Consider the following 27,545-nt stretch of genomic DNA (forward strand, 5'->3'; position numbering starts at 1 on the left):
GGGATATTCTCCAGTGGGTTTTTGAATAGGAAAGATTAGAATTGGTAGTGCAAGAAGACTTCTTATTTTGAATGTACAGTTAGCTATAATCAACTAAGAGCCAAAGATTCTGATTCTGGATCTTATTTTGAACACAGAAGGCTGAAGTATAAAGCTGGAAATCTAAAAACCAAAAGCTTGACTTTCCTTAATTAAGGGAAACTCCATGACATCTATAGAGGATCAACCCAGTTTAAAAAAAAAAAAATTATGTTAGCACTGAGATAAGTGTCCACAGCTCACCAAATCTCCTCTCCTACTGAAAGTATCAGTAAGACAGTATCATAATTGAAGCTTTTTTAAATTTGGGAATTATGTTCTGGTTACAAAAATGGGTAATTAGGTAAGAACCCAAAACATCAATTTTTACATGAAGACCATCAGTTGTGCCTTCAGGAGAGTCTCTTGCAAACTAGCCATGGTGGCAGAGATGAGGGACCATGTAGATCTTGAGATGGAGTTCCTGATTTCCAGCCTTAAGGAGGCAGGTATTGCTTCCTGCCTTGGGTGCAATCTGCCTATATTCTTTCAATAAGTCCCCCTTTGGTTTGAGCTACTTTAACTGAATTTCTATTCCTTATAATCAAAGAACCTTGATTAAAAAAAAAAAACTGTCACAATTCTTTGAGTCATGAGTTAAGTCTCCTTATCTGTCTAAATCATCTAAGTCCCCAAACAAGTCTGGCTAATGCCTCCACAACCTAGCATCCAGAAAAGATCCCTAACCTGGAGAAAACTGACTCAAACAACGATCTTTAAAGTCATGTGTTCTACTGTTCTACTTATAAAGTTTTAGCAACCTTATCTTTCAAGTTCAAGGAAACACTTTTAGAATTCTGGAATTCTGGGTATATATAAAAACACTGCTTGGCAGGCCCTGAACACTTGCCTCTCATTTTCTAGTCTACATTACTAAATCTGTTGGTGAAACTGGAGATAGAAAGAGTAAGGGAAAAGTAGAAAGGAGATAGGGAAAAGAAACTTGAGAAGGCAAGAACAATGCTGTTTAGACTTTTTTTCTAAGTATAGCCAGGTTTTTTTTTTTACACAATAAACTTAAAAAACAAACATATTTCAATATGGATTATAAATTAGGCAGAGGCAGCTAATTTTAAATAGATTTCTTTCAGCTTATATTCTGTCATCAGCAAAAAATAACATTTAAAATTTCAGACACATTTATTCTCCATGGAAATTATATATACACACACACGTGTGTGTGTATATATATATATATATATATATCAATAAATATATATGCACTAATACATATACATACACTATACTCTGGTGTTTGTTTACAGAGTGAAGAAATCTAGTATTCAGGATATTTTTCATTGTAAATATGTTTAAATAAATATTTACATCACATGGAATCTGAAATAAGAACTGATAAAAATCCCAGAGGACTGGCATTTTCTGGAATCTTGAGATATGATACTGAATTTTGGATTCAGGAGTCTATACTGCCTGAGTGTTTACCAGGGCCCCTGTCAGACTGCATTTTTAACATCAATCAAGAACTGAAATATACTTTAACATATGCTCAATTTTATAATGACAATTGTCAAATTCCATTCCATACCAATAATAATCATAGCACTTAGAAGTGAAACTAGGGAATTAAAAGTACTCAAAAGGTATATACGCACAGTTTTAAAATGCGCGATGACCTCATCAACTGAACCAATCTACAATATCACCACCCACCTATCTCATTTCTGTGAAGCAGCTAAGCAGCTCCATAAACACCGGCTGAATGGATAATCTGTCAGCTCTAGCTTATAAGGAATAAATGAGTGCTTGTAAAATAAAGGAATAATATGTCTTGAGTTCCAAGGAACTTAAACTGGACTTTAGCACTTTTTTTAATGAAAAGTTCTCCTTTTCCCCATTTTTAATAAATTTTCAATTTTGAAAGATACTTCTTATTCTTCCTAGACACTTTAAAAACACACAAAAACATTTAATTTTTAAAACTGGACATACATAAAGAAAGGTGCATCAAAATTTATATAAAATTCAACAATTATAAAGTGAACAATAGTAATTCTAATCAGGTCAAAAAATAAACCAGACCCTATATATCTCCCTCAATCACATAACCCTCCCCTCCCTCCTCTATAGGTAATACCATCTTAAATCTGTGATGTCAACTATCTGTACTTTCTCTATAGGTTTACCATATACATATCCCTAAAACTATAATTTAGCTTTGCTTTTTAAATATCATGTGAATGTAATATATGCAATGTATTATTTTGTCTGGCCTCCTTCATTATACTTTATGTTTATTACATCCATAGGGTGGCATATAGTTACAGTTTATACATTTTTATTAAATATTGTATTATATGGGAAAAAAACTTTATCCATTCTATTACAGATAGACATTGGAGTTGCTTCAATATTTTGGCTATCATGAAAATGTCAAAATGCACATTTCTGCATAGTCTACTGCGTATCTGCACACATTTCTCTAGGGTACATTCTTAGGAGCAGAATCGTAAGTTTGTAACTAGAAAATGCAAAACTCTTTTTTAAAGTAGTTGTATCAATGTATATTTCTACCTGCAATGAGGATTTAACTTGCATTCCCTTGATTACCAAGCAAATGAAGCACATTTCGTAACTACTGGCCATTCAGATTTTCTCTTTTGTGAAGTGCCAAGTGTTCTAGTACTTTGCCAATTTTTCTATTGAGTTGTCTTTTTCTTATTACTTTAGAGTCATTCTTTTATTTGTAATCAACATAAATTCTTTGTTATTGTGTGGCATGTTTAACACTTGTCTTTGGATGAAAACAGGTTCTTAACCTTAATAAAACCAAATTTATACTTTTGTCCCTTTACAGTTATCCTTTACGGTAGTAATGTTTATGTCTCGTATAAGAAATCCTTCCCTACCTCAAAATCATGAAGATATTCTCCTATATTATATTCTAAAAGTGTTATAATTCTGCCTTTCACATTTAGGTGTATAATCTTCCTGGCGGTAGATTTTGTGTAAGATATGATGTAGGTTCACTTTCACAGTTTTCCCATGTATCTGTAACCAACTGTCCCAGCAACACTGCTTCAAGAGTTTGTTCTTTCCCCGTTTGATTTGTGATACCACAATTATCTATATATGTGCATGGTTTCTGAGCTATTACTTCATTGATATGTTTGGCATTCATGCCAATGCCACAGTATCTTCATTACTGTAGCTATAAAATTAGTCGCAATATATTGTAATGCAAAGCTTCTCATCTTACTGTTCTTCAGAGTGTCTTTTCCCCTTGAATTTCCCTATATATTTCAGAATTAGTTTTTGAATTATTAAAAAAATTAATTCCTTGGAATTTTCACAGGCATTACTTGACTCTATATGGATTATTCATGTAGCACTGACATATACAATATTGAGACTTCCAGTCCATGATATTAGGATACTCTGTTAAGTCAACCCTGCATTTCTGGGATAAATCCAACTTAGTCATAATGTGTATGACTTTTATATATTGCTGGATTTAATTTCTGTATTAGTTAGCATAAGTGATGTTAGATGCTTTAACAAACACATGTCTCTGTGGCCTAACACAATGAAAGTTTCTTATTCACACAAAGGCTAATGAGGATGTTTCTTATCTCAGAGAGCCTTAGGTGAAAGTATTCAGAGCCCAGTCATTTTTCTTTTGGTTCCACATGAGATCTCAAGAGTTCCCATCTGGATTCTCTGCAGCTGGCTGACAAACAGAGAAGAGAGAGTATGATGATCACGTGGAAGGTATTTTACAGATCAGGCCTGGAAGTAGCATGAAACACTTCTATTAACATTCCATTGGCCAACTCAGTCACAAGACCACTCCAATGCAAGGCAGGCTGATAGTCTAGATGTGCGCCCAAGCAACGGAGAAAATGACTTAATGTGAAAATAAAAATGTCTCTGATAAAAAAAATTTGTGAACTCAAAAAAAAGTCAACTAATATTATGTTTAGGAGTTTTGCACTTACATTCAGTGAGACTGACTTCTGATTCTTCTTTTTAGAACTCTCCTTGTTGTTTTGCTATCAAGATTAGACTAGCTTCATATAAAGAGAGCTCCCTCTTTTTCTATTCTCCGGAAGAGTTTGTGAAATATTGGCGTTATTTCTTCTTTAAAATTCTGCTAGTACTTCTTAACAAAGCCATCTGGATTTGGAGTTTCTCTGTGGTAAACTTGACAATAAGACTACTCAGATTTTCTATATCTTTCCTGATTCCATTTTGTTAAACTATATTTTTCTCGAAATTTGTCCACTGAGTCTAAATTTTGAGGCACAATGGAATCTTGAGATTATATATGCTCAAAAAATTATATTAAAATAGCTGTTGAATAGAAAACTAAATGTTACCTTTGTGATCATCTAGTTCACCTCCTACCTTTATAGAGGAGAAGATTAAATTTAGGAGAGATCCAAGTTCTCACCCCCCAACCCCACCACATCACACAGCTATTAAGTGGCAGTACTGGGACTAGAATAAAAGTCTTCTGATGTCCAGTCTAGTGGTCTTTCCACTACACTGTGTTAGTTCAGACTGCATTAATCAGTCAACAAACAAAAGGGAGACTGGATAGAGGACTGCGATCAGGAACCACTTAAACTACTGGAAAGAGAGCACACTTCTTGTGCATGTGGTTGTAGGCACTGCTTTCAGACTCCTTCCCCAGTTCTTCTATGACCTTATCCATATCTATCTCAGTTAGAAATGTGTGATGTTCAAGCTATGGTTTCTTTGAATTTTAAGGTCTTACCCAGTATATACCCAAGTTTGATGGCAAAGGTGTCAGCAAATGGTAATGATACTTCTCCCCAACACCACCCAAAACAAACAGTTTTGGGGCCCTTGTCTTCCGGGAGCTAGATACTAGGCAGCCCAACAGTCTCATTTTACCCACAGGGATAATGTAACTCTGTTGCAGAACTCCACATATAAATGAACACTTTGACAAAGTTGGCTCTTGGAGTACTGTGAAATCAGGAAAGTATATCTTCAAAGCCCTGGCTCTTGGTTCTTCACTATCTCTGTGTGTGTGTGTGTGTGTGTGTGTGTGTGTGTGTGTACTTAAACTGTAAAAATGACTTCATTTACCTTTATCCTTTTTTTCCCCTTTAATCCAACAAATATTACTGACAGCACTCTACTAGGTTCTGATATTCACTGATAAAACAGTCATGAGAATCAACAGACACGGGACCTTCAGGATGGGAGAGCAGTAAGATGTGGAGATACCTTCCTCCCCACAAATATATTAAAAATACATCTACATGTGGAACAACTCCTACAGAACACCTACTGCCAGAATGCTGGCAGAAGACCTCAGACTTCCCAAAGGGCAAAAAATTCCCCACGTACCTGGGAAGGGCAAAAGAAAAAAGAAAAAGCAGAGACAAAAGAATAGGGACAAGACCTGCACCTCTGGGAGGGAGCTGTGAAGGAGGAAATGTTTCCACACACTAGGAAGCCCCTTCACTGGTGAAGACAGGGGGTGGGCAGGGGGGAAGCTTAGGAGCCACGGAGGAGAGCACAGCAACAGGGGTACAGAGGGCAAAGTGGAGAGATTCCCGCACACAGGATCTGTGCCGACCAGCACTCACCAGCCTGAGATGCGTGTCTGCTCACCTGCTGGGGCGGGTGGGGGCTGGGAGCTGAGGCTCGGGCTTCAGAGGTCAGACCCCAGAGAGTGGACTGGGGTTGGCTGTGTGAAGACTGCCTGAAGGGGGCTACTGAGCCACAACTAGCCAGGAGGGAGTCAGGGAAAATGTCTGGACCTGCCGAAGAGGCAAGAGACCATTGTTTCAGGATGTGCGAGGAGAGAAGATTCCTTCCCCGTGTGCCCAGAAAAGGCAGAGCACCACGTTAAGTGAGCTCCAGAGACTGACGCGAGCTGCGGCGATCAGCTTGGACCACAGAGACGGGCATGGAACGCTAACGCTGCTGCCACTGCCACCCCCACCCCCTGAGAGCCTGCACAGCCCGCCACTGCCAGGGTCCCGAGATCCAGGGACAACTTCCCTCGGAGAATACATGGCACGCCTCAGGCTGTTGCAATGGCACATCGGCTTCTACTGCTGTAGGATTGCCCCGCATTCCAATTACAACTACTGTACCCCTCCCTCTCCCCTGCCTGAAAGAGCAAGAGAAGCCTAATCAGCCGCTGTTTGAACCCCTCCTGTCTGGGCGGGGAACAGATGCCTGAGGGCAACCTACATGCAGACACAGGGCCAAAACCAAAGCTGAACCCCAGTAGCTGTGCAAACAAAGAAGAGAAAGGGAAATTTCTCCGAGCAGCCTCAGGAGCAGCGAATTAAATCCCCACAATCAACTTGATTAAGCCTACATCTGTGGAATACCTGAATAAACAACGAATGTTCCCAAATTTGAGGCGGTGGACTTGGGAGCAACTGTAGACTTGAGGTTTGCAGTCTGCGGCTGATTTGTTTCTGATTTTTATGTTTATCATAGTTTAGTTTTTAGTGCTTGTTATCATTGGTGGATTTGTTTATTGGTTTAGTTGCTCTCTTTTTTTAATGTTTTAAAATTTATTTTTCAAAATTTTATTATTTTTTCTATATTTTTAAAAAATTTTACTTTCTTCTTCCTTTTTCTTCTTCCTTTTCTTCTGAGCCATGTAGCTAACAGGGTCCTAGTGCTCTGGCTGAGTGTCAGCCCTGAACCTCTAAGGTGGGAGAGCCAAATCCAGGACACTGGACCACCAGACACCTCCCAGCCCCACATAATATCAATCGCTGAGAGCTCTCCCAGAGATCTCCGTCTCAACACTAAGACCCAACTCCACCCAATGGCAAGCAAGATCCAGTACTGGGCGCCCCATGCCAAACAACTAGCAAAACAAGAACACAACCCTACCCATTAGCAGAGAAGCTGCCTAAAATCATACTGAGTTCACAGACACCCTGAAACACACCACCGGATGCAGCCCTGCCCACCAGAAAGACAAGATCCAGCCCCACCCACCAGAACACAGACACCAGTCCCCTCCACCAGGAAGCCTTCACAAGCCACTGAACCAACCTCACCACTAGAGGCAGACACCAAAAACAATGGGAACTACGAACCTGCAGCCTGTGAAAAGGAGACCCCAAACACAGTAAGTTAAACAAAGAGAGAAGACAGAGAAATATGCTGCACATGAAGGAGCAAGGAAAAACCCACCAGACCAAACAAATGAAGAGCAAACAGGGAGTCTACGTGAAAAAGAATTCAGAATGATGACAGTAAAGATGATCCAATATCTTGGCAAAAGAATGAAGGAAATACAAGAAACATTTAACAAGGACCTAGAAGAACTAAAGAGCACACAAACAATGATGAACACCACAAAAAATGAAATTAAAAAATTCTCTAGAAGGAATCAACAGCAGAATATCTGAGGCAGAAGAACGGATAAGTGACCTGGAAGATAAAATAATGGAAGTAACTGCTGCACAGCAGAATAAAGAAAAAAGAATGAAAAGAATTGAGGACAGTCTGAGACCTCTGGGACCACATTAAATGCACCAACATTCGAATTATAGGAATCCCAGAAGAACAAGAGAAAAAGAAAGGGTCTGAGAAAATACTTGAAGAGATTATAGTTGAACACTTCCCTAACATGGGAAAGGAAATAGTAAATCAAATCCAGGAAGGGCAGAGAATCCCATCAGAATAAATCTAAGGACAAACACGCCAAGACGTATATTAATCAAACTATCAAAAATTAAATACAAAGAAAATATATTAAAACCAGCAAGGGAAAAGCAACAAATAACATACAAGGGAATTCCCATAAGGTAAACAGCTGATCTTTAGCAGAAACTCTGCAGCCAGAAGGCAGTGGCATGATATACTTAAAGTGATGAAAGGGAAAAACCTAAAACCAAGATTACTCTACCTAGCAAGCATCTCTTTCAGATTCGATGGAGAAATTAAAACCTTTACAGACAAGCAAAAAGTTAAGAGAATTCAGCACCACTAAACCACCTTTACAACAAATGTTAAAGGAATTTCTCCAGGCAGGAAACACAATAGAAGGAAAAGCCCTACAATAACAAACCCAAAACAATTAAGAAAATGGTAATAGGAACATATATATCGATAATTACCTTAAATGTAAATGGACTAAATGCTCCAACCAAAAGACACAGACTGGCTGAATGGATACAAAAACAAGACCATATAAATGCTGTCTACAAGAGACCCACTTCAGACCTAGGGACACACAGAGACTGAAAGTGAGGGGATGGAAAAAGAAATTCCATGCAAATGGAAATCAAAAGAAAGCTGGAGTAGTAATTCTCATATCAGACAAAACAGACTTTAAAATAAAGACTATTACAAGAGACAAAGGACACTACATAATGATCAAGGGATCAATCCAAGAAGAAGATATAACAATTGTAAATATTTATGCACCCAACATAGGAGCACCTCAATACAGAAGGCAAGTGCTAACAGCCATAAAAGGGAAAATCGACACTAAAACAATAATACTAGGGGACTTTAACACCCGACTTTCACCAATGGACAGATCAACCAAACAGAGAATAAATAAGGAAACACAAGCTTTAAATAACACATTAGACAGGATGGACTTAACTGATATTTACAGGACATTCCATCCAAAAACAACAGAATACAATTTCTTCACAAGTGCTCATGGAACATTCTCCAGCATAGATCATATCGTGGGTCACAAATCAAGCCTCGGTAAATTTAAGAAAATAGAAATCGTATCATCTTTTCCGACCACAACGCTATGAGACTAGATATCAATTACAGGAAAAAAATGTAAAAAATAAAAACACATGGAGGCTAAACAATATGCTACTAAATAACGAAGAGATCACTTAAGAAATCAAAGAGGAAATCAAAAAATACCTACAAACAAATGACGATGAAAACAAGATGAACCTATGGGATGCAGTGAAAGCGGTTCTAAGAGGGAAGCTTACAGCAATACAATGCTACCTCAAGAAACAAGAAAAATCTCAAATAAACAACCTAACCTTACACCTAAAGCAATTAGAGAAAGAAGAACAAAAAACCCCCCAAAGTTAGAGAAGGAAAGAAATCCTAAAGATCAGTTCAGAAATAAATGAAAAAGAAATGAAGGAAACGATAGCAAAGATCAATAAAACTAAAAGCTGGTTATTTGGGAAGATAAACAAAATTGATAAACCATTAGCCAGACTCATCAAGAAAAAAAGGGAGAAGACTCAAATAAATAGAAATAGAAATGAAAATGGAGAACTAACAACTGACACTGTAGAAATACAAAGGATCATGAGAGATTACTACAAGCAACTATACACCAATAAAATGGAGAACCTGGAAGAAATGGACAAATTCTTAGAAAAGCACAACCTTCCAAGACTGAAACAGGAAGAAATAGAAAATATGAACAGACCAATCACAAGCACTAAAATTGAAACAGTGATTAAAAATCTTCCAACAAAGAAAAGGCCAGGACCAGATGGCTTCACACGTGAATTCTATCAAACATTTAGAGAAGAGCTAACACCTATCCTTCTCAAACTCTTCCAATATAGGACAGAGGGAGGAATGCTCCCGAACTCATTCTACGAGGCACCATCACCCTGATACCAAAAACAAAGATGTCACAAAATAAGAAAACTACAGGCCAATATCACTGATGAACATAGATGCAATAATCTGCAACAAAATACTAGCAAACAGAATCCAACAGCACATTAAAAGGACCATACACCAGGATCAAGTTGGGTTTATCCCAGGAATGCAAGAATTCTTCGATATACGCAAATCAGTGTGATACACCACATTAACAAACTGAAGGAAAAAACCACATGATAATCTCAACAGATGCAGGAAAAGCTTTCCACAAAATTCAACACCCATTTATGAAAAAAACTCTCCAGAAAGTAGGCAAAGAAGGAACTTACCTCAACATAATAAAGGCCATATATGACAAACCCACAGAAAACATTGTTCTCAATGGTGAAAAACTGAAACCATTTCTTATAAGATCAGGAAGAAGACAAGGTTGCCCACTCTCACCGCTATTATTCAACATAGTTTTGGAAGTTTTTGCCACAGCAATCAGAGAAGAAAAAGAAATAAAAGGAATCCAACTCAGAAAAGAAGTAGAACTGTCACTGTTTGCAGATGACACGATACTATACATAGAGAATCCTAAAGACGCTACCAGAAAACTACTAGAGCTAATCAGTGAATTTGGTAAAGTAGCAGGATACAAAATTAATGCACAGAAATCTCTTGCATTCCTATACATGAATGATGAAAAATCTGAAAGAGAAACTAAGGAAACACTCCCATTTACCACTGCAACAAAAAGAATAAAATACCTCGGAATAAACCTACCTAAGGAGACGAAAGTCCTGTATGCAGAAAACTATAAGTCACCGATGAAAGAAATTAATGATGATACAAACAGATGGAGAGAGATACCATGACTTGGATTGGAAGAATCAACAGTGTGAAAATGACTATACTACTCAAAGCAATCTAGAGATCAGTGCAATCCCTATCAAACCACCAATGGCATTTTTCACAGAACTAGAACAAAAAATTTCACAATATGTATGGAAACACAAAAGACCCTGAATAGCCAAAGCAATCTTCAGAAAGAAAAATGGAGCTGGAGGAATCAGGCTCCCGGACTTCAGACTATACTACAAAGCTACAGTAATCAAGACAATATGGTACTGGCACAAAAACAGAAATGTAGATCAATGGAACAGGATAGAAAGCCCAGAGATAAACCCATGCACATATGGTCATCTTATCTTTGATAAAGGAGGCAAGAATATGCAATGGAGAAAAGACAGCCTCTTCAATAAGTGGTGCTGGGAAAACTGGATAGCTACATGTAGAAGAATGAAATTAGAACACTTCCTAATACCATAAACAAAAACAAACTCAAAATGGATTAAAGACCTAATGTAAGGCCAGACACTATAAAACTCTTAGAGGAAAACATAGGCAGAACACTCTATGACATAAATCACAGCAAGATCCTTTTTGACCCACCTCCTAGAGCAATGGAAATAAAAACAAACAAATGGGACCTAATGAAACTTAAAAGCTTTTGTACAGCAAAGGAAACCATAAAGAAGAAATGACAACCTCAGAATGGGAGCAAATATTGCAAATGAAGCAACTGACAAAGGATTAATCTCCAAAATATACAAGCAGCTCATGCAGCTCAATATCAAAAAAACCCCAACCCAATCCAAAAATGGGCAGAAGACCTAAATAGACATTTCTCCAAAGAAGATATACAGATTGCCAAACACATGAAAAGGATGGTCAACATCACTAATCATTAGAGAAATGAAAATCAAAAACCACAGTGAGGTGTCACCTCACACCAGTCAGAATGGCCATCATCAAAAAATCTATGAACAATAAAGCCTGGAGAGGGTGTGGATAAAAGGGAACCCTCTCCCACTGATGGTGTGAATGTAAGTTGATACAGCCACTATGGACAACAATATGGAGGTTCCTTAGAAAACTAAAAATAGAACTACTATATGAACCAGCAATACCACTACTGAGCATATACCCTGAGAAAACCATAATTCAAAAAGAGACATGTACCACAATGTTCACTGTAGCACTATTTACAACAGCCAGGACATGGAACCAAGCTAAGTGTCCAATGACAAATGAATGCATAAAGAAGATGTGGCACATCTATACAATGGAATATTACTCAGCCATAAAATGAAACGAAATTGAGTTATCTGTAGTGAAATGAATGGACCCAGCGTCTCTTATACAGAGTGAAGTCAGAAAGAGAAAAACAAATACCATATGCTAACACATAAATATGGAATCTAAAAAAAAATGGTTCTGATGAATCTAGGGGCAGGGGAGGAATAAAGATGCAGACGTAGTGAATGGACCTGAGGACACGTGGAGGGGTAAGGGTAAGCTGGGATGAAGTGAGAGAGTAGCACTGACATATATACACTACCAAATGTAAAACAGATAGCTATGGGAAGCAGCTGCATGGCACAGGGATGTCAGCTCCGTGCTTTGTGACCACCTAGAGGGGTGGGATAGGGAGATTAGGCGGGAGGCACAAGAGGGAGGGGATATGGGGATATATGCATACATATAGCTGATTCATTTTGTTATAGAGCAAAAACTAACACAGCATTGTAAAACAATTATATTCCAATAAAGAGGTTAAAAAAGAAGAAAAACAAACATGGGTCACTGTCCACGTGAAGCTTGTAGAGGTCATATGATCTTCGCATGAAGACTGCTTTCTTACCACCGCAGTCTGGCTTGACTTGGTTTTGACCCTTTCTTCAAAACTCTGAGGTGGTTTAGTTGCAAAGCTGATACACTGGTGTTTTGCCCTCATTTTTGAAGATATTTTTTATGGATATAGAATTCTAACTTGGATTCCAACTCCTTTTTCCCCAGCACATTTAGGATATCATTTCACTGACTACAGGTTTCATTTGCTGTTGTTTAGAATCAGTCAGCAGTCCTTTGAAGATAATGTGTTTAAATTTTTCTCTATCATTTGTTTTCTGCAGTTTCATTGTAATATGTCTATGTAGAGATTAAAAGGTTTTTAACTCTGCCTGGGATTTGTTGGGCTTCTTAAATCTGAGAACTATAGACTCTCATTAATCCTGGAAAATTCTGTCATTATCTTTTCAAATATTGCCTCTGCCCCATTCTCTTTCCTCCAGGAATGCCAGTTAAATTTAGGCTAGAATTTCTAAACAATCCTCCTTTTCTCTCAACCTCTTGGTATTTTCCACCTTTTCATCTCTTTGTGTTGCATTATAGATAATTTCTTCTTTCAGTTCACAAATTTCCTGTTCAGCTATGTCAAATATACTTGCAATGTCTACTAAGATTCTAATTTTGGCCATTATATTTTTTTCATTTCCAGAAGTATTTCATTCTTTTCAAGTCTGCTATATCACTTGTTTTATAATTTCTTGTTTCATACAGACATTTGCAAGCTTTTAAAAAATTAAAACATAGTAAGTGAAATTGCTTATAATCTATGTATAATAATAGCAGTATCTGAAATACTTAGGTATCAGTTTCTGCTATTTCTTGCTGCATCTTGCTTATTGTGCCTTGTTTTCTTTTATGTTTGGTCATCTCTGTATGACAGATGCTCAATGGCCTTGAAAGGTTACTTGAAGATTTTTGATACCTACAATAAGGTGCGTTTATTCAAAAAGGATATATATTTGCTTCATCGAGGTAACTGGGGTACTACTTTTCTCAGACTTCTTGTGTTATATTCCTTTGGTTTGTGATTCTGCACAATGCTGGTAACTTATTTTACAACCTCTCAGAGATAGGTTCTCCTTCTTTCTTTTCTTTTTCTCCTCTTTGCCCTATCTGGTCAGCACAAAAGAATTCTCCTGGCAGTCCTTTGCAAGTAGGGAAAAGGCAGTGAGCTTCCCTCTTCCTGAGGTCCCAGCTTGATGTCCAAGCAATCAATTAGAAGCAATCAATTAGACTCAGAAACCTAGAAGTAATAAGTGTCCTCTTGCCTCTGAATCCACCGAAACCTGAAGCTTAGTTTTTTAACTGTTTTATCCAAATGGGCAAATGATTCAGGGTAGCCAGAGCTTTAAACCCTTCTTTACCTTTTAGGTTCTAACATTTTCTTAGATTTTGGCCTGGCATATTCCTTAACAGTTCTTTGATGCTAAAACAAAGTTTTTGTACAACTCATCAAGCGTTTTTAGTTGTCTTCAGTTGAAGAATTGGTCCAGATAACCTGGTCCAACGTTACTGAAATTTAAAAAGTCAACATTTTTAGGAAAAGATGAGCCAAGTATTTTTTAATGACACCCGTAAAGTTGTTTTTTGATTTTTTTTTGTTTTTTTAAAGTTAAATGTTGAAAAGAATTCTACATTTTCCAGAGTTCCACCGTCAACTTCCCCCAAAAGAAACAAAGAGCTACCAGCAAATTCCACTCATGGTGAGATACCCAAGAGAAATGAAAATATGTCCATACAAAAACTTGTACACAAGTTTCACAGTAACATTTTCACAACACTCAAGAAGTGAAACAACCCAATGTTCCTAACTGATGAATGGATAAGCAAAATGTGGTATATCTATACAATGAAATATTATTTAACCATGGAATGAAGTACTAATGCATGCCACAATATGAATGAACCTTGAAAACATTATGCTAAATCAAAGAAACCAGTTACAAAAGACCACATATTAAATAATTCCATTTATATGAAATATCCAGAACAGGCAAATCCATAGATACAAGAAGTAGATTACTGGCTGCCACCATGGGGGAGGAGGGGGAAGGGGAACTGGGAAATGAATGGATACCAAGTTTCTTTTTGGATTGATGAAAATATTCTGGAATTAGCATTCATGGTTGTACAAACTTGTGAATGTTCTAAAAATCACTAACTGTATAATTTAAAATGGTGAATTTTATGGTCTGTGAATATCTCAATAAAAAGAACAAAAAATGTTAATGTTAATCTCAAGTATGTCTATAATACCCACTGTGGTAGCAACACAAAGTTGCCTCATTGAGCATTCAATTTCACATAATGAAAGATACCTGAGGCAATGATTTATAAAAATACCAAGTAGTGTGAAAGTACTTCATGCAGCTTACTAAAAACTTTGGAAATGTTTATTACTATCATTATGAATAATCATCACATTGGAATTTGTACTTATTGAGTCCTACATCCAGGTATATTAAGATTATCAACTGGGCATATACCCTGAGAAAACTGTAATTCAAAAAGGGTCATGTACCACAATGTTCACTGCAGCACTATTTACAACAGCCAGGACATGGAAGCAACCTAACTGTCCATCGACAGATGAATGGATAAAGAAGATGTGGCACATCTATACAATGGAATATAAGCCATAAAAAGAAACGAAATTGAGTTATTTGTAGTGAGGTGGATGGACCTAGAGTCTGTCATACAGAGTTAAGTCAGAAAGAGAAAAACAGATACTGTATGCTAACACAGATATATGGAATGTAAAAAAAATGGTTCTGATGAATCTAGGGGCAGGAGAGGAATAAAGACACAGACATAGAGAATGGACTTGAGGACACGGAGAGGGGGAAGGGTAAGCTGGGACAAAGTGAGAGAGTAACATTGATATATATACACTACCAAATGTAAAATAGATAGCTAGCGGGAAGCAGCTGTATAGCACAGGGAGATCAGCTCGGTGCTGTGGGACCACTTAGAGGGGTGGGATAAGGAGGGTGGAAGGGAGACGCAAGAGGGACGGGATATACGTATGCATACAGCTGATTCACCTTGTTATACAGCAGAAACTAACATAACATTGTAAAGTAATTATACTCCAATAAAGATGTTAAGAAAAAATGAAGCGAACTATATGAAACAAAAGCCGATAAAATCTATGAAAACCTTCTTTATATTGCAAAGGAAACTAGAAAGATAATACAACTTCCCATCTCTGAATAATTTTCTTTTACATAGCAGCTGTTTATTCAGATGAACATAAGCTGATGAACACTATCTCGGAAGGGAGGGAGGGAGGGAGGGAGAAGGAAGGGAGGGAGGGAAGGAACGAAGGAGGGAGGGAGGGAGGGAGGGAGGGAGGAAGGAAGGAAGGAAGGAAGGAAGGGAGGGAGGGAGGGAGGGAAGAAAAAACCCTTCTATGATTAAACAGTAATCTGCTCTACTATAAAACATGTTTTGGAATGCAAATTAGCTCATATGAAACTGATAAACAGAGAATGATGTCAGTATAATAAAGAAGTCACTTTGGTTCATTGGTGATTTTTCCTAGGAAAGGGGAGCCAGGAAAGAGGGAACAGCATCACAACCTTCAGGAGGAAAGGAGAATGTCCTCCTGACAGCAGGAACATTTATCTGTATTATAAGAAAATTTTAAACGAGGGCTTCAGAGGAGTACTCCCAGCCTTGTTGCAGGTTCCCATGCCCACTTTAATGTTAACCCCCCCTTCCCCCCATGGCTCATTGCTACATTGCCATCTGTACTGTCCTAAAACTCACTATCTCCATCCTAATTAAAGTGCTGCCAGCATTTCCATTCAAGTAATTAATTTGGTGAATTTATCATACCAACTCTTGTCATCACTAGCTTCACTAAGGTGCCTCACTGAGCAGTTCAAACTATCTTCTCAATTACTAATTAGTTTTAGTTTATGTTGGTGCTCAGAACACAAAGTTGCATAGGTTTTGCAGTCTGTAAAAATTTTCAGGAATGCATAAACTGCACTACACCGGAAGCACTTGTACTTTTTTCTTTTAAAGTCTGTTTACCTGTCTGAAAGCTGGAAGTTATATATACTGGGAGGAGATGTGGAAGATGGAGAGATACTGAAACAAAGGCATCGTTTCCAGTGTTACAGAGCAAAGGAAATCACATCCTGTTCATTCTTGAGCTTTATTTCCACTTAAAGATACTTTATGTTTTTGTCCTTATTAGCTTTGGGTAACGTTTGATGGATTTTTAAGAGTATCATAAATGAATTAACACTGAAGTGAGCAACACTGCTTTTAGTTCAGTTTTATACGTCACTATTAAGCCATGTGTTGGATCTGTGGGAATCCACCAGGAAGAATACTAATGCTGTTTCTCAAAGTCTTTGCGTTAAAGGATCTACAGTCTTTCAAAGAGATCCAGCGTTCCCCAACCCAGTCCACAGCCTGTTAGGAACCAGGCTGCACAGCAGGAGGTAAGCAGCAGACTAGGGAGTGAAGCTTCATCTGCTGCTCCCTATTGCTTGCATTACCGCCTGAACCATCCCCCACGCCCGCCCCCGTGGAAAAACTGTCTTCCACAGAACTGGTCCCTGGTGCCAAAAAGGTTGGGGACCACTGAGATAGACCCAAGACTTTCAAGAGAACATTATTTAAGTCTTGGTTTTGTCATTATGTACTGGTATGATCTTGGACAAGTTCTTTACTTTGTTTGGACCCCAGCTTCCTTATCAATTAAATAAAGTACAGAACTGGGCTTCCCTGGTGGCGCAGTGGTTGAGAGTCCGCCTGCCAATGCAGGGGACACGGGTTCGGTGCCCCGGTCTGGGGAGATCCCACATGCCACGGAGCGGCTAGGCCCGTGAGCCATGGCCACTGAGCCTGCGCATCCAGAGCCTGTGCCCCGCAACGGGAGAGGCCACAACAGTGAGAGGCCCGCGTACCGCAAAAAAATAAATAAAGTACAGAACTAGATCAAGGTTTCCAAACCTCTTCATAACACAAACTCCTTTTCACAATAATTTTGGTCATTCTGTCATTTTTGCATAATAATAATGAAGTGATTTTAAGTACAAATACTTTAAATTGTTGTATTAAAGGAGATCACATTGTACAGATTATTTATAAAATAATATTTGACCATATTCACATTATGGTCAAATTCTAAACATTTCCTTTTCTACAAACGGTGTACTCAAAATTTTTATAGCTCAATTAAGAAAAAGTGTCATGTGTGAATACATTACACACTTTAGAACACAGCCTAAATCCCCACTTTAATCCCTCTTCCCCATTCAAACCAACTGGAATAGCATTCATCATCATACAAATCGCAACATTACTAAAAAGCTACCATAATTAAGAGGTGAGGTAACAGTCTATTTTTAAAACTATAAACTTCTTTTAAAATGTTAATTATCTGCTGCCAGATGAGTATTCTTACAACAACTATTTGACTGCCTAAACTTTTAAACACTTCTAACAGCTGCCCAATGCCCATAGGACAAATATCAAATGTTACAGCCTGGTATTCAAGGCATTCCATCAACTATACCCAATCTGTTTCTTCCTTACCTTTATTATTCCCCTATGCAAACTCTCTATTCCACAGAAATTTTGTGTATGATATGAATATTGGTTTATATTTTTCTATATGCATACTGCACATATATGCATACTGCATGTATACTGCATGTCTGCCTTAGCTACCTTTATATAAGAGAACTGAAATACAACTTAGACTACAGATATATCTCACTTTTCAGGCATACCCATAACATTGTTAAATACAGTGAGTACTCTACAGCTTTTGCTCTAAATGAGCTTCCAGCTCTAATACTAATATAATATTTATATGCTGAATGGTTAATATTTGGTGGTAAACATCAAAATCTTTGGATTCTAAGTGCCTTGAATCCATACTGAAGTGTATCCAACAAAGGGACTTCTGAAGTAAGATAATAAAATAGCCACACATAATCCTGTTAGAAAAACAGAAGAAATATGGCCAGTTACCACCATATTCCCAGTGTCCAGTACAATGCCTCATATATATGATAAATATCAGTTCAATAAATTAAAAAATGAAGAAATAATGCATTACATTCAATACTTTTACCCTTTTCTCTTCACTTCTCTTCAGCCCCTGTCAAAAAAATTACAATGCAATTCTAACAGAATTTACAGCTTGGGAAGTGCAAGAGAGTCAGTAAAACCACAGGCAGGTATTCTATTAGGCTCTTTCAGTAGGCACCTAAACCTTCAGGAGAAAGTCAAAGGTATTATACGTCTCTTCGGAATCTGGTTTACTTCTCAGGTTTTAGCTATTTCCACTCTTCACACTACACTACAGCTATTCATAGCTGATTTTAATTCCATAAAATAAGTATGCTATACCTCATTTCCTACTTTCCACATAAGCTGTCCCCCCTGACCTATAACACCTTTCTTCTAACCCCTTTTCTCTCTCCAACCCTATCCTTTAAAGGACTCAGGTGATGGTGTCACCTCTAGAGGAAGTTTTCTCTGACCATTCTCCCAATCCTCTGTACCCTCCTTTTCTCACTGGTCAAAAATTTGGTCAATGTATCAAAGAACTTCCTGAGAAAAAAAGAACAATTTATCTCATCCTAAGTACTAAAACATTCAATCCATGACACATAGGGACATAAAAAGGATACAAAAGTATTCATCAATAATCACAAGAAATGCATTACAGAAATGTGAGCCATATTATGAAGTGATATATATATATATATATATATATCACCCTTTTCACCCATGAACTCCTGTTTATATATCAGCAACATCAATCTCTGATGGAGAAAAACCTGACCTCAAGAAAATAAAAATCACACGTAGAGATGCATAGTTCCTTATAAAAAGCACATAAATGAAAACCAATAATTGTATGATAAATAATAATATTCAAATACATAGCAAAATGAAAAGAGTAAAACTGAAATTGTAAGAGCTACGGTGATTGCTGTGTGAGGTGATGGTGCAGGACATGTGGGAAGAGGAGGAGGGCCATGAGGATTTCGTGCCTCACCCTGTGAATCACCATCCTGCTGCTTCAGGCTCTGTTAGGAATAAAAGAGCAGGGCAGGGGGCTGGAGGTGGAGGAAAGCTTTGTCTTGTCTTCAGATGTTTCATTATTTTTTCCCTTTCCCTGCCGCTCCACTGCAGCCCTGTAAAACATTAGGCAAGCCTCTTAAACACTCCCTGTCTGTTCCATTCCTCATCTGTAACATGGGGAGAAAAAAACTGATTGGCTCAAGAAGGCTCTGTGAGGACATAATAATCCTGTCAGAAAACCTAAACATAATCATGCCTCCAAATTCTGTAACTAGATGATCTCAGGAGACAAAAGTCATTTCTTTCTTTTTTGCTCAGCTGAGGAACTGGAGTCCATCTTCCCACCCATCCCCACCAGACCCCCTAAATACACTCAAAGAAGCACGTATAACCCATGAAGAATTGAATCGAAAGGTCACCCATTAAAAATGTGTTCCCTAGTTTGCAATTCACACCAAATCAGCATACTACTTTGAATTGCTCTTTAGAAGGTCTTAAAAGTTGCAATTTGTGCTTGCTCACTGCTTGAAATTATTTCAGAGGATAGTCTTAGGGATAAAAATATTTTAAAAGCTGGATAACCACTGCCAAGACATTGCATGCTAACTTGAAGCTTTTAGTCTCACTGCACTTGGGACAAGTTACTTCAAGTTAATACAAGATTGCTTAGGCCTCATCTCAAAAGTTTCTGATTCAGTAGGTCTGAGGTGGGGCCCAAGAACTTAGATTTCTAACAAGTGCTCTGGTGATCCTGATGCTGCTGCTCAAGGCACCACACTTTGAGAACTATTGATTTTAAATAATGTACTCCTGGCATGATCACTTTTACTACCAGCTGTTTTTATTTAGTAATTGATAGATGCATCTTATATTGATTCCCTATCTTCCTTTGAGATATTATTTCCAAATTCCTTTGTAATCTGAAAGCAGGGAAGAACTATTAAGACTCAAAAAAGCAGATTTTCTCTTCCTTTAGAACACAAATTATCATCATCTTACTTCATTTATCACTGTGCCTCAATTTCCTCAACTACAAAATGGGGATAATTAGAGGGATTCAATAATATAATAAGATAATAAGATAATATAAATAAAAGCCCTGGGAAGAGTACCAGGTCATAATAAGTACTTGATAAATGTTGTATATTATTCTTGTTGCAATTACTTCACTAATTTTCTGTTCATTATTGAGGAAAACTTATTCATGTTTACTATATGTTATACATTACTGGTATATGTATAAAATCTTATCTATTTATGGTGAAATGTCCCAGAGCTCCAATGGATTCGGTAAACTGGGGAACAAAGGGAGGGGGTAATGTTAAAGACCAAGGTTCTAATCCCAGTTTTCCCACTAAATTGCTACATGACTCTGGGCAAGTCAAACCCTAGTCTCAATTTCTGCTTCTGAAAAAGCTTACCTTGGATATGAAGATCAAATGAGATAATGCAAGTGAAAAAATAATAATAATTTAAGTACTGTAGTACTCCTGTGGTGAAGAAAATACCTCTATTTGGGAACAGTTCAGAAGATATTAATAAGAGATATAACTGGCCATGGCCCCTGTATTTACATCCTTAAATGACAGCACAATGATCTGAATCACCACACAAGCTATTTACTGAATGTCCAATGCCACCAAGTCACTATTTTAAATATATAATGCTATTTTAAATATATTATGAGCAGATATATTTAATATTTCAAATATTATTGCAAAGTGAAAGAAAAGTAGATACAAAAGTAATCTCAGGCATTTATTGTGTAGCGGCTGCTAACGTCCTCACTTCATGCCTTTAGCATAATTTTTATTTTGATGCAGAACCCTTGTATTGGTTCTAGGCTTCTATTCAGTATAAATTCAAAGTGAATGAATAATGGCAACTAATTAGATTGGTGATTTTCATTTCTAGTTTCTAATACTCTAGGACATATCTAATGTTCTTATAAAATTGCATAATACAGTTCACAAGTTTTTAAATCAATTTACTGAAAAGAAGATTTGGGGGTTATAACATTTTCTTTGTACATTTCAATTAAATTACTACCTTTTGTAGAAGCAAACAAAAATCAGCCACCTTTCTTTGTGTCAATGCTTACCAACATAAAAAGATACAATGTATATCTTTGATGTTTCCTAATGAACTATAGGGAATAAAGTAGTAAACCTCATTTTTTGAAAGGAATATATTCCTGAAAAGCAGTACACAAACATTTTCAAATAAAATGTCATTTTAACTGCAGCAGTGATACTCCCCTTTCAAAGAAATCCAGTTATGAAGTCTCTTACAAAGTTTACCCCAATGACAATCTCCTAATTTACCAATGTGTAAATTTCCATTTTCATGTATTTAGCTTTCTCAACACAGGAGATATATACATCCAAGACATTGCAGACCTTGATTTAAAATACCTAAATGCAATTTAAAATATGTAAATGCTGTTGATTAAAAAAAAACAAAGCTATACAGAAAAAATTCTTATCAACTACAATTAAAATGTTAAAACTGATTAAAATTTTAAGAGACTAGTTTTAAAATATAAATAATATGAAACAAGGAAAAGCAAAGATAGAAAACACCACTCTGTAGACGTGTTTCTAATACCTGTGGTTAAAAATACCTGTAGATCAATGTGAGCATCATGTATTCCTCTGTTTATCGTCACAATATTCAAATACCAACTACTTTTACTTTTACTATATTATATTTATTCTATAGTGCTCCCAGAAAACATATTAGATCTAATTCCACAGGCAAAAACATGTGCATCCTTATGCCATGGACTATGCAGATGTGGTTAACAATACAGGGCACCCATCCCTCTTCTCTCCACAGTACATCCCAAAAGGGCCTGTGTGTAGGATCCAGCAGAATAGAAATATTGGTACATCTACAGAAGACTCCATTTTAATATATGTAAGATTATGTCAAAGAATATTTTAGTTCTGGGGGAAAGCAAAATCCTGCCAATTTTAAAGACTAACATATATGCAACAGGAAATGGGTGAATTCAGGTTAGAGGCCTTATGAAAGTTGTTCACAAAATTTTCAGTTAGTTTCACTGTTGGTCATATTGCATAAGGAAACACTCTAAAGTAGATCACTTATAGTTGTTCATGCCTCCATTTATTGTTGATGTACTCAGCGAATGAGTACATCATGAGATGGCTCAAGAGTCCGGAACCAATTTGTTAGAGGTTTAATATAAAATCTTCCATTGGTAAAAGTGTATCTCAATGTTTTACAAAACTGTAGGTAGGAGAAAAAAAGAAGTCTCGTGGCTTGAATTAGAAATCTCTAAATAATATCACTTTGCAGAGTCCCTGGCATGCAGAAGTTCCTCAAATATTTTTGTCAAATGAACAAATGCACGTCAACAAGTTTGCTTCCAATTACTACAACGGTTTGAAAGGAAACTATATGTAAAAGGAAAAAATACTTAAAATGATATTCTAAAAATATCCTTAAATAAGATATTTGTAAAGCACTTAGAAAGTGGCCCATAGGAAGCTTTATACAAGCATTTGTCATTACTCTTATCCTGTTAATTTAGTTTGGTTCACAACAATCTTGGTAGCTGCATTAGCATAAAGTCATCACCACAACTGATAAAAAGAACTCAGGTATGTATGCACTACTAGTGAGGATGTAGTTGCATCACCTTTACATGTGGAATAAAGACCATCTTACAAGGGTAACCACTACTGTCTTATAATGAAGATTAACTCAGTAAGACATTAACATACAAGAAAGGTGAATTAAGTCTTATAATTTTATCCTACCACAACAAATTAAATCCCTTATAATCCAATATTTTCTGTCTTGTATTTACATAATGTGTCTTATATTTATATAATTCAGAACTTCAAAAAGAGCTACTGGTAAGGTTCATGTTCATTTATATCTAAGAAATTCAATTAAAAAAATAAAACATCAAAATGGCAATTGATGGCAATTTGCTTCATACTAAAGCAAACTATAATATAGGAGAGTGCTAAAAAATGTTTGGGATTTACTCTCTTACACTTTGACTGCTGACCACAACAGAGATGAAGACTGAGGTAGTCTGAAAATTCTGTGAGGATTAAATCACACTATATTCTTCATATTCTCTAAGGAAGTAAACTTTAGGCTGTGCGAAGTACCCTCAACTTCCGGGGGCCAAGAACAACAACTGCTGCAATGAAAGAGCAGAGTAGTTAGGGTTAAGGAGGTGATTGCCTTCTATAATGAAACTAGCTTCAATATCTATTTGTTGACAATATTAAAGTCAACTCTATTTTTTTGTTTGACTTAAGGCAGTGGAGCTTTTGATAAGACACAGAGGTTTTTAAAATGTCATTTTAAACTAAACACCAGGGATACCTTCTATTTCAAGGAAAGCCCGTTACAAAGTCTCTTTATGAAGCTCACCCAAACCAAGATCCCCTAATTTACAAAATTACGATTCAAAATGCATTATGATACATAACCGGGAGTCTACTAAGCCGTTTATATGGCACATAAGTGATAAGATATACCATAAAAGCTAAATGATATAAAATAACTTACAATTGATTAAAACACAACTGTGCTAAGGAGTTTGGCTAAAGATGTAACCATGTAATTTAACTGAAGTGATCAACAAAAGCAAGGTCAAAAGCTTCATAAACACTGGAGTGAGCCACTCAAATAAAATGGTGGGAAAATCAAGCAACAGAGGAATTGTAGCTCTAATTATACCACACTTTTACTTTTCATTTCAAACAATTAATTGCTAAAAATTAAGTATTTTTCTAATAAAAGTAGCAGAATTTTTTTTTGCAGTAACAATCAATCAATTACTGTCCAAAAAGGAATGGTTAAGGTAGAAAAATATAGGGGAAATTTAAAATGCATTTTCAGAACTATAACATAATCTGTGGAGGCAAATAAATCAGATTCCTATACAATAAAGTATATTTCTCTATCTTAATTTCAATTTCTCAAATAAAATCTAAATTTGGACTTCTTCTTTTATGGCTAGTTCTGAATCATTTCCCATGATTTCAGTACTTTAAGCAAGGAAATCTCTAATTTATTGACACAGTTTTCTAATATTACAAAACTAAGTAAACATTATGTCTTTTCAAGCAGCGAAAAAAAAAATCCATTTCGAACAAAAATAAAACCTCGAAATATAAACAAAAAAGACAAAAGTAAATAAGAATGCTAATTTAAAATATTAGAAATATACATAGAAAGTTATCTTTTATAAGATTTTTGCAACAGAAAATAGTTGAAGGGGAAAGTATATTGGTTCTCCTTTTTGAAGGTTTTGTCTTAAAACACTTTCTGAATAGACTGAAATCATTCTATAAAACTCCTTTTCTTATTTTCACTTAATTAGGTTGGTAGAACTATGAGAGATACCAAAGGGCAACAGATTAAAAAAAATAATGAGGCAATCCTCCCCCCACAACCAAAGTACTATTAACAAAATAGAAATAATATTTACATCATTCCCTTCCATTTCATTAGTGTTTAAAGTTGTGGGTAGTCACTGAGGTAACGAAATAATTAAGACATGTTAAAACTATAACTTCATACTGTCTAAAGTGATAGTTTCTTATAATATTAATTTAAAAAGTCATACAAAATAAATAATCATAGATGAAATGTTAGATTATACTGATGTATATAGTACAACAGCCTAGTTTATTTTTTCTCAATGATTAGGATATGCTTATAATATAAATGGGTCATCATATAGCAATAATTAGACCCTTCTAAGAAACAATTCAGAGAAAAGCTATATCTATAACCGATTTATATTTTGAATATAAAAAGCAACCTGACAGTTAAAGTTATTAAATCAAGATTTAATTATTATCTACAATTCAGGCATTACTAGATATATGTTACCTCAACAATATCCGAGTTGGTTCTGCTTTCATGAGGTTCATTATATTCTGTATACTTGAGAAGAACTTTGTCCATATCAGTGCTGGCATACTGAAACAGTTTGTTAGAGCTGTTGAAAATGATGAGTGCTATTTCACAGTCACAGAGCACACTAAGTTCATAGGCTTTCTTCATTAATCCAAACTTTCTCTTTGTAAAAGTGACCTAGACAATCCAAAAAAAAAAAGTATATTTTTATTACAAGTTATTAGTAGTACTTGAATACAGGCTACCTGAAGATGAGGTCTCTTTTAACACTGAGTCTGATTTCAAAGCTGAAAAAGGTTCCTAGCTTCATACTCCACGTGAGTCTTCTTCCCCAATTTGCCAAAGGCCTACAATCCTACATATATCCTGTACCTCCAAGGGCTCTAATAGAGCAGTCTCCTGAGGAGGCTTCCTTTATCCTTGGTTGCCACTCTGCTGCAGTGGGCAAAGAACCAGAGAAGGAAACAGTTGATCAGTGGCCCCTTATCATCCAGGTTAAAATGGCATTAGAAAACCAAGTCCCACCTCAAGTAATCCATTCATTACTCAGACTTTAATCCCTAAACAACAAAGTACATCCACTAATCTAATTTATACTTCTCCTCCTTCCCAAGCTCTTCTACTGCACCCACTGAAATTCAGTCTAGATCAGCAAATTCCCCAATGTCCTCAAATTCTTCTTTGAATATTTCTTTCTCTAACTGAAACATGTCACCTGAAGCCCTCTCAAATAGAGACTAATTAGTTTGTTTTTAAATACTACATCTCCTGTACTCAAGGGTCTGGAAGATATGTCCTTTTTGCTCCCCATTCTCTCCTCAATTTTCCTTCTTCTCTAAAAACCCCAGATATCCTGAAGCTCAAGCCATGAAATTTATACCACCCCAAAACTCTTTGTGGTGACCCCTGGTCACTCTCCCTCTCCCTCATGCACTGATAAGTATCACATAACTACTTCTCATTCTAATCCTGCTCTTATCTCTGGTGACTTCAGCATCTGTGTAAAAAATTAGTGCAAATACCTTAGCCTCTCAGTTCCTTTATCTCCCAACCTCCAAAATGATCAACCACCACCACATGTCAAGCACTCCTACTGCCATACCTTAACTCTGCCATAAACAATAATCACATCACCTCCAAAATCTCAATTTCACGCATTCCACTTTGCCTTCTATGCAACTCTCCTATTTTGTATTATCTCTCCAGAAATTCTTTAACCTTCATCAAGTCCTCCAATCCATTTACCTCACCACTTTGTTACTATCTACATATTCTCATGCCCTTTCTTCTCTCTTTAGATTCCATGGGCCATCACTATTTTTCACTTCTACTCTTCTCTCATTAACATACTTGCTTAGCACAGCCCCAACCAAGTATTGACCCCCCATACATTTACCCAATTATCCTTTTATCTTTATGCAAGTAGCTGACAATTACTGGGAATATTAAGTGTGCGTGCACACTCACACCCACATCCCCCTTGTGTTTCTGAACTGATGACCATAAATCTCAACTAACACTTAACATTGCTTGACATTGTAACTTGGCTTATTTGTCCCATTATCCCATCCTCCAGGTCAGATACTTCCTACCTTCTCTCCCTCAAATCAACTCTCCACTGATAACCTTGCCTCAAACCATTGAGAAAACAGAAATCAGCAGCAACTATCTCACTTCCCATCACCAAATCTATCAATTCAATTGTTTCATCTGTACTTTTCCACACTCTCCCTTCTCTGCTGTCATTATTGACATCTTTGTTCCTATTCCTTTCCATATGCTACACTCTCTTCCCTCATCATGGTTTCCCTCCTATCAAAGACCACAAGCTTAGAAACATGCTCTAGCATCTCCTTTGACTCCACGCTGCCCCTTCAGTTACCACCCCTTCTCTTCACCCCTCTTTCTGCTCTACTTCAGAGTAAAAATGTTTGAAAGAAACGTCTATAGTTGGTGGCTCTAACTTCTCATCACCTATTCTCTCCTCAACCTTACTGCAATCAGACATCCAGTCCCCAGATTCCACTAAGACTTGTCAATATCATTACAGTGACCTTCAATTTATGTGATTAAAGTCAATAGTCATTTTTTTTCTTACCTTACTATACATCTCGTTTGACAAAGCTGACCATATTCTCACTCTTCAAACATTTTCTTTTCCAGTTGTTTACGGCACAACACTGCCCTGGTGTTCCTCCTACTTCAGTGACTGCTTCCTCTCAGCTTTTAGAGTTATATCC

The 27,545-nt window shown here is 36.7% G+C and overlaps 1 protein-coding gene across 12 annotated transcripts in view; it reads right to left on the minus strand.

Annotated features, from left to right (window-relative positions):
- MEF2A (myocyte enhancer factor 2A) overlaps positions 1-27,545 on the minus strand; it is a 174,164-nt gene that overhangs the window by 51,701 nt on the left and 94,918 nt on the right. For all 12 annotated transcript variants that reach the window (XM_067755905.1, XM_067755916.1, XM_067755908.1 and 9 more), the window contains one exon: positions 25,279-25,482. In XM_067755905.1, coding sequence (XP_067612006.1) covers positions 25,279-25,482 — 204 coding nt within the window. The remainder of the gene's footprint in view (positions 1-25,278; positions 25,483-27,545) is intronic.

This window comes from Pseudorca crassidens, chromosome 1 (assembly GCF_039906515.1).
Source record: "Pseudorca crassidens isolate mPseCra1 chromosome 1, mPseCra1.hap1, whole genome shotgun sequence".
Classification (NCBI taxonomy): Eukaryota; Metazoa; Chordata; class Mammalia; order Artiodactyla; family Delphinidae; genus Pseudorca; species Pseudorca crassidens.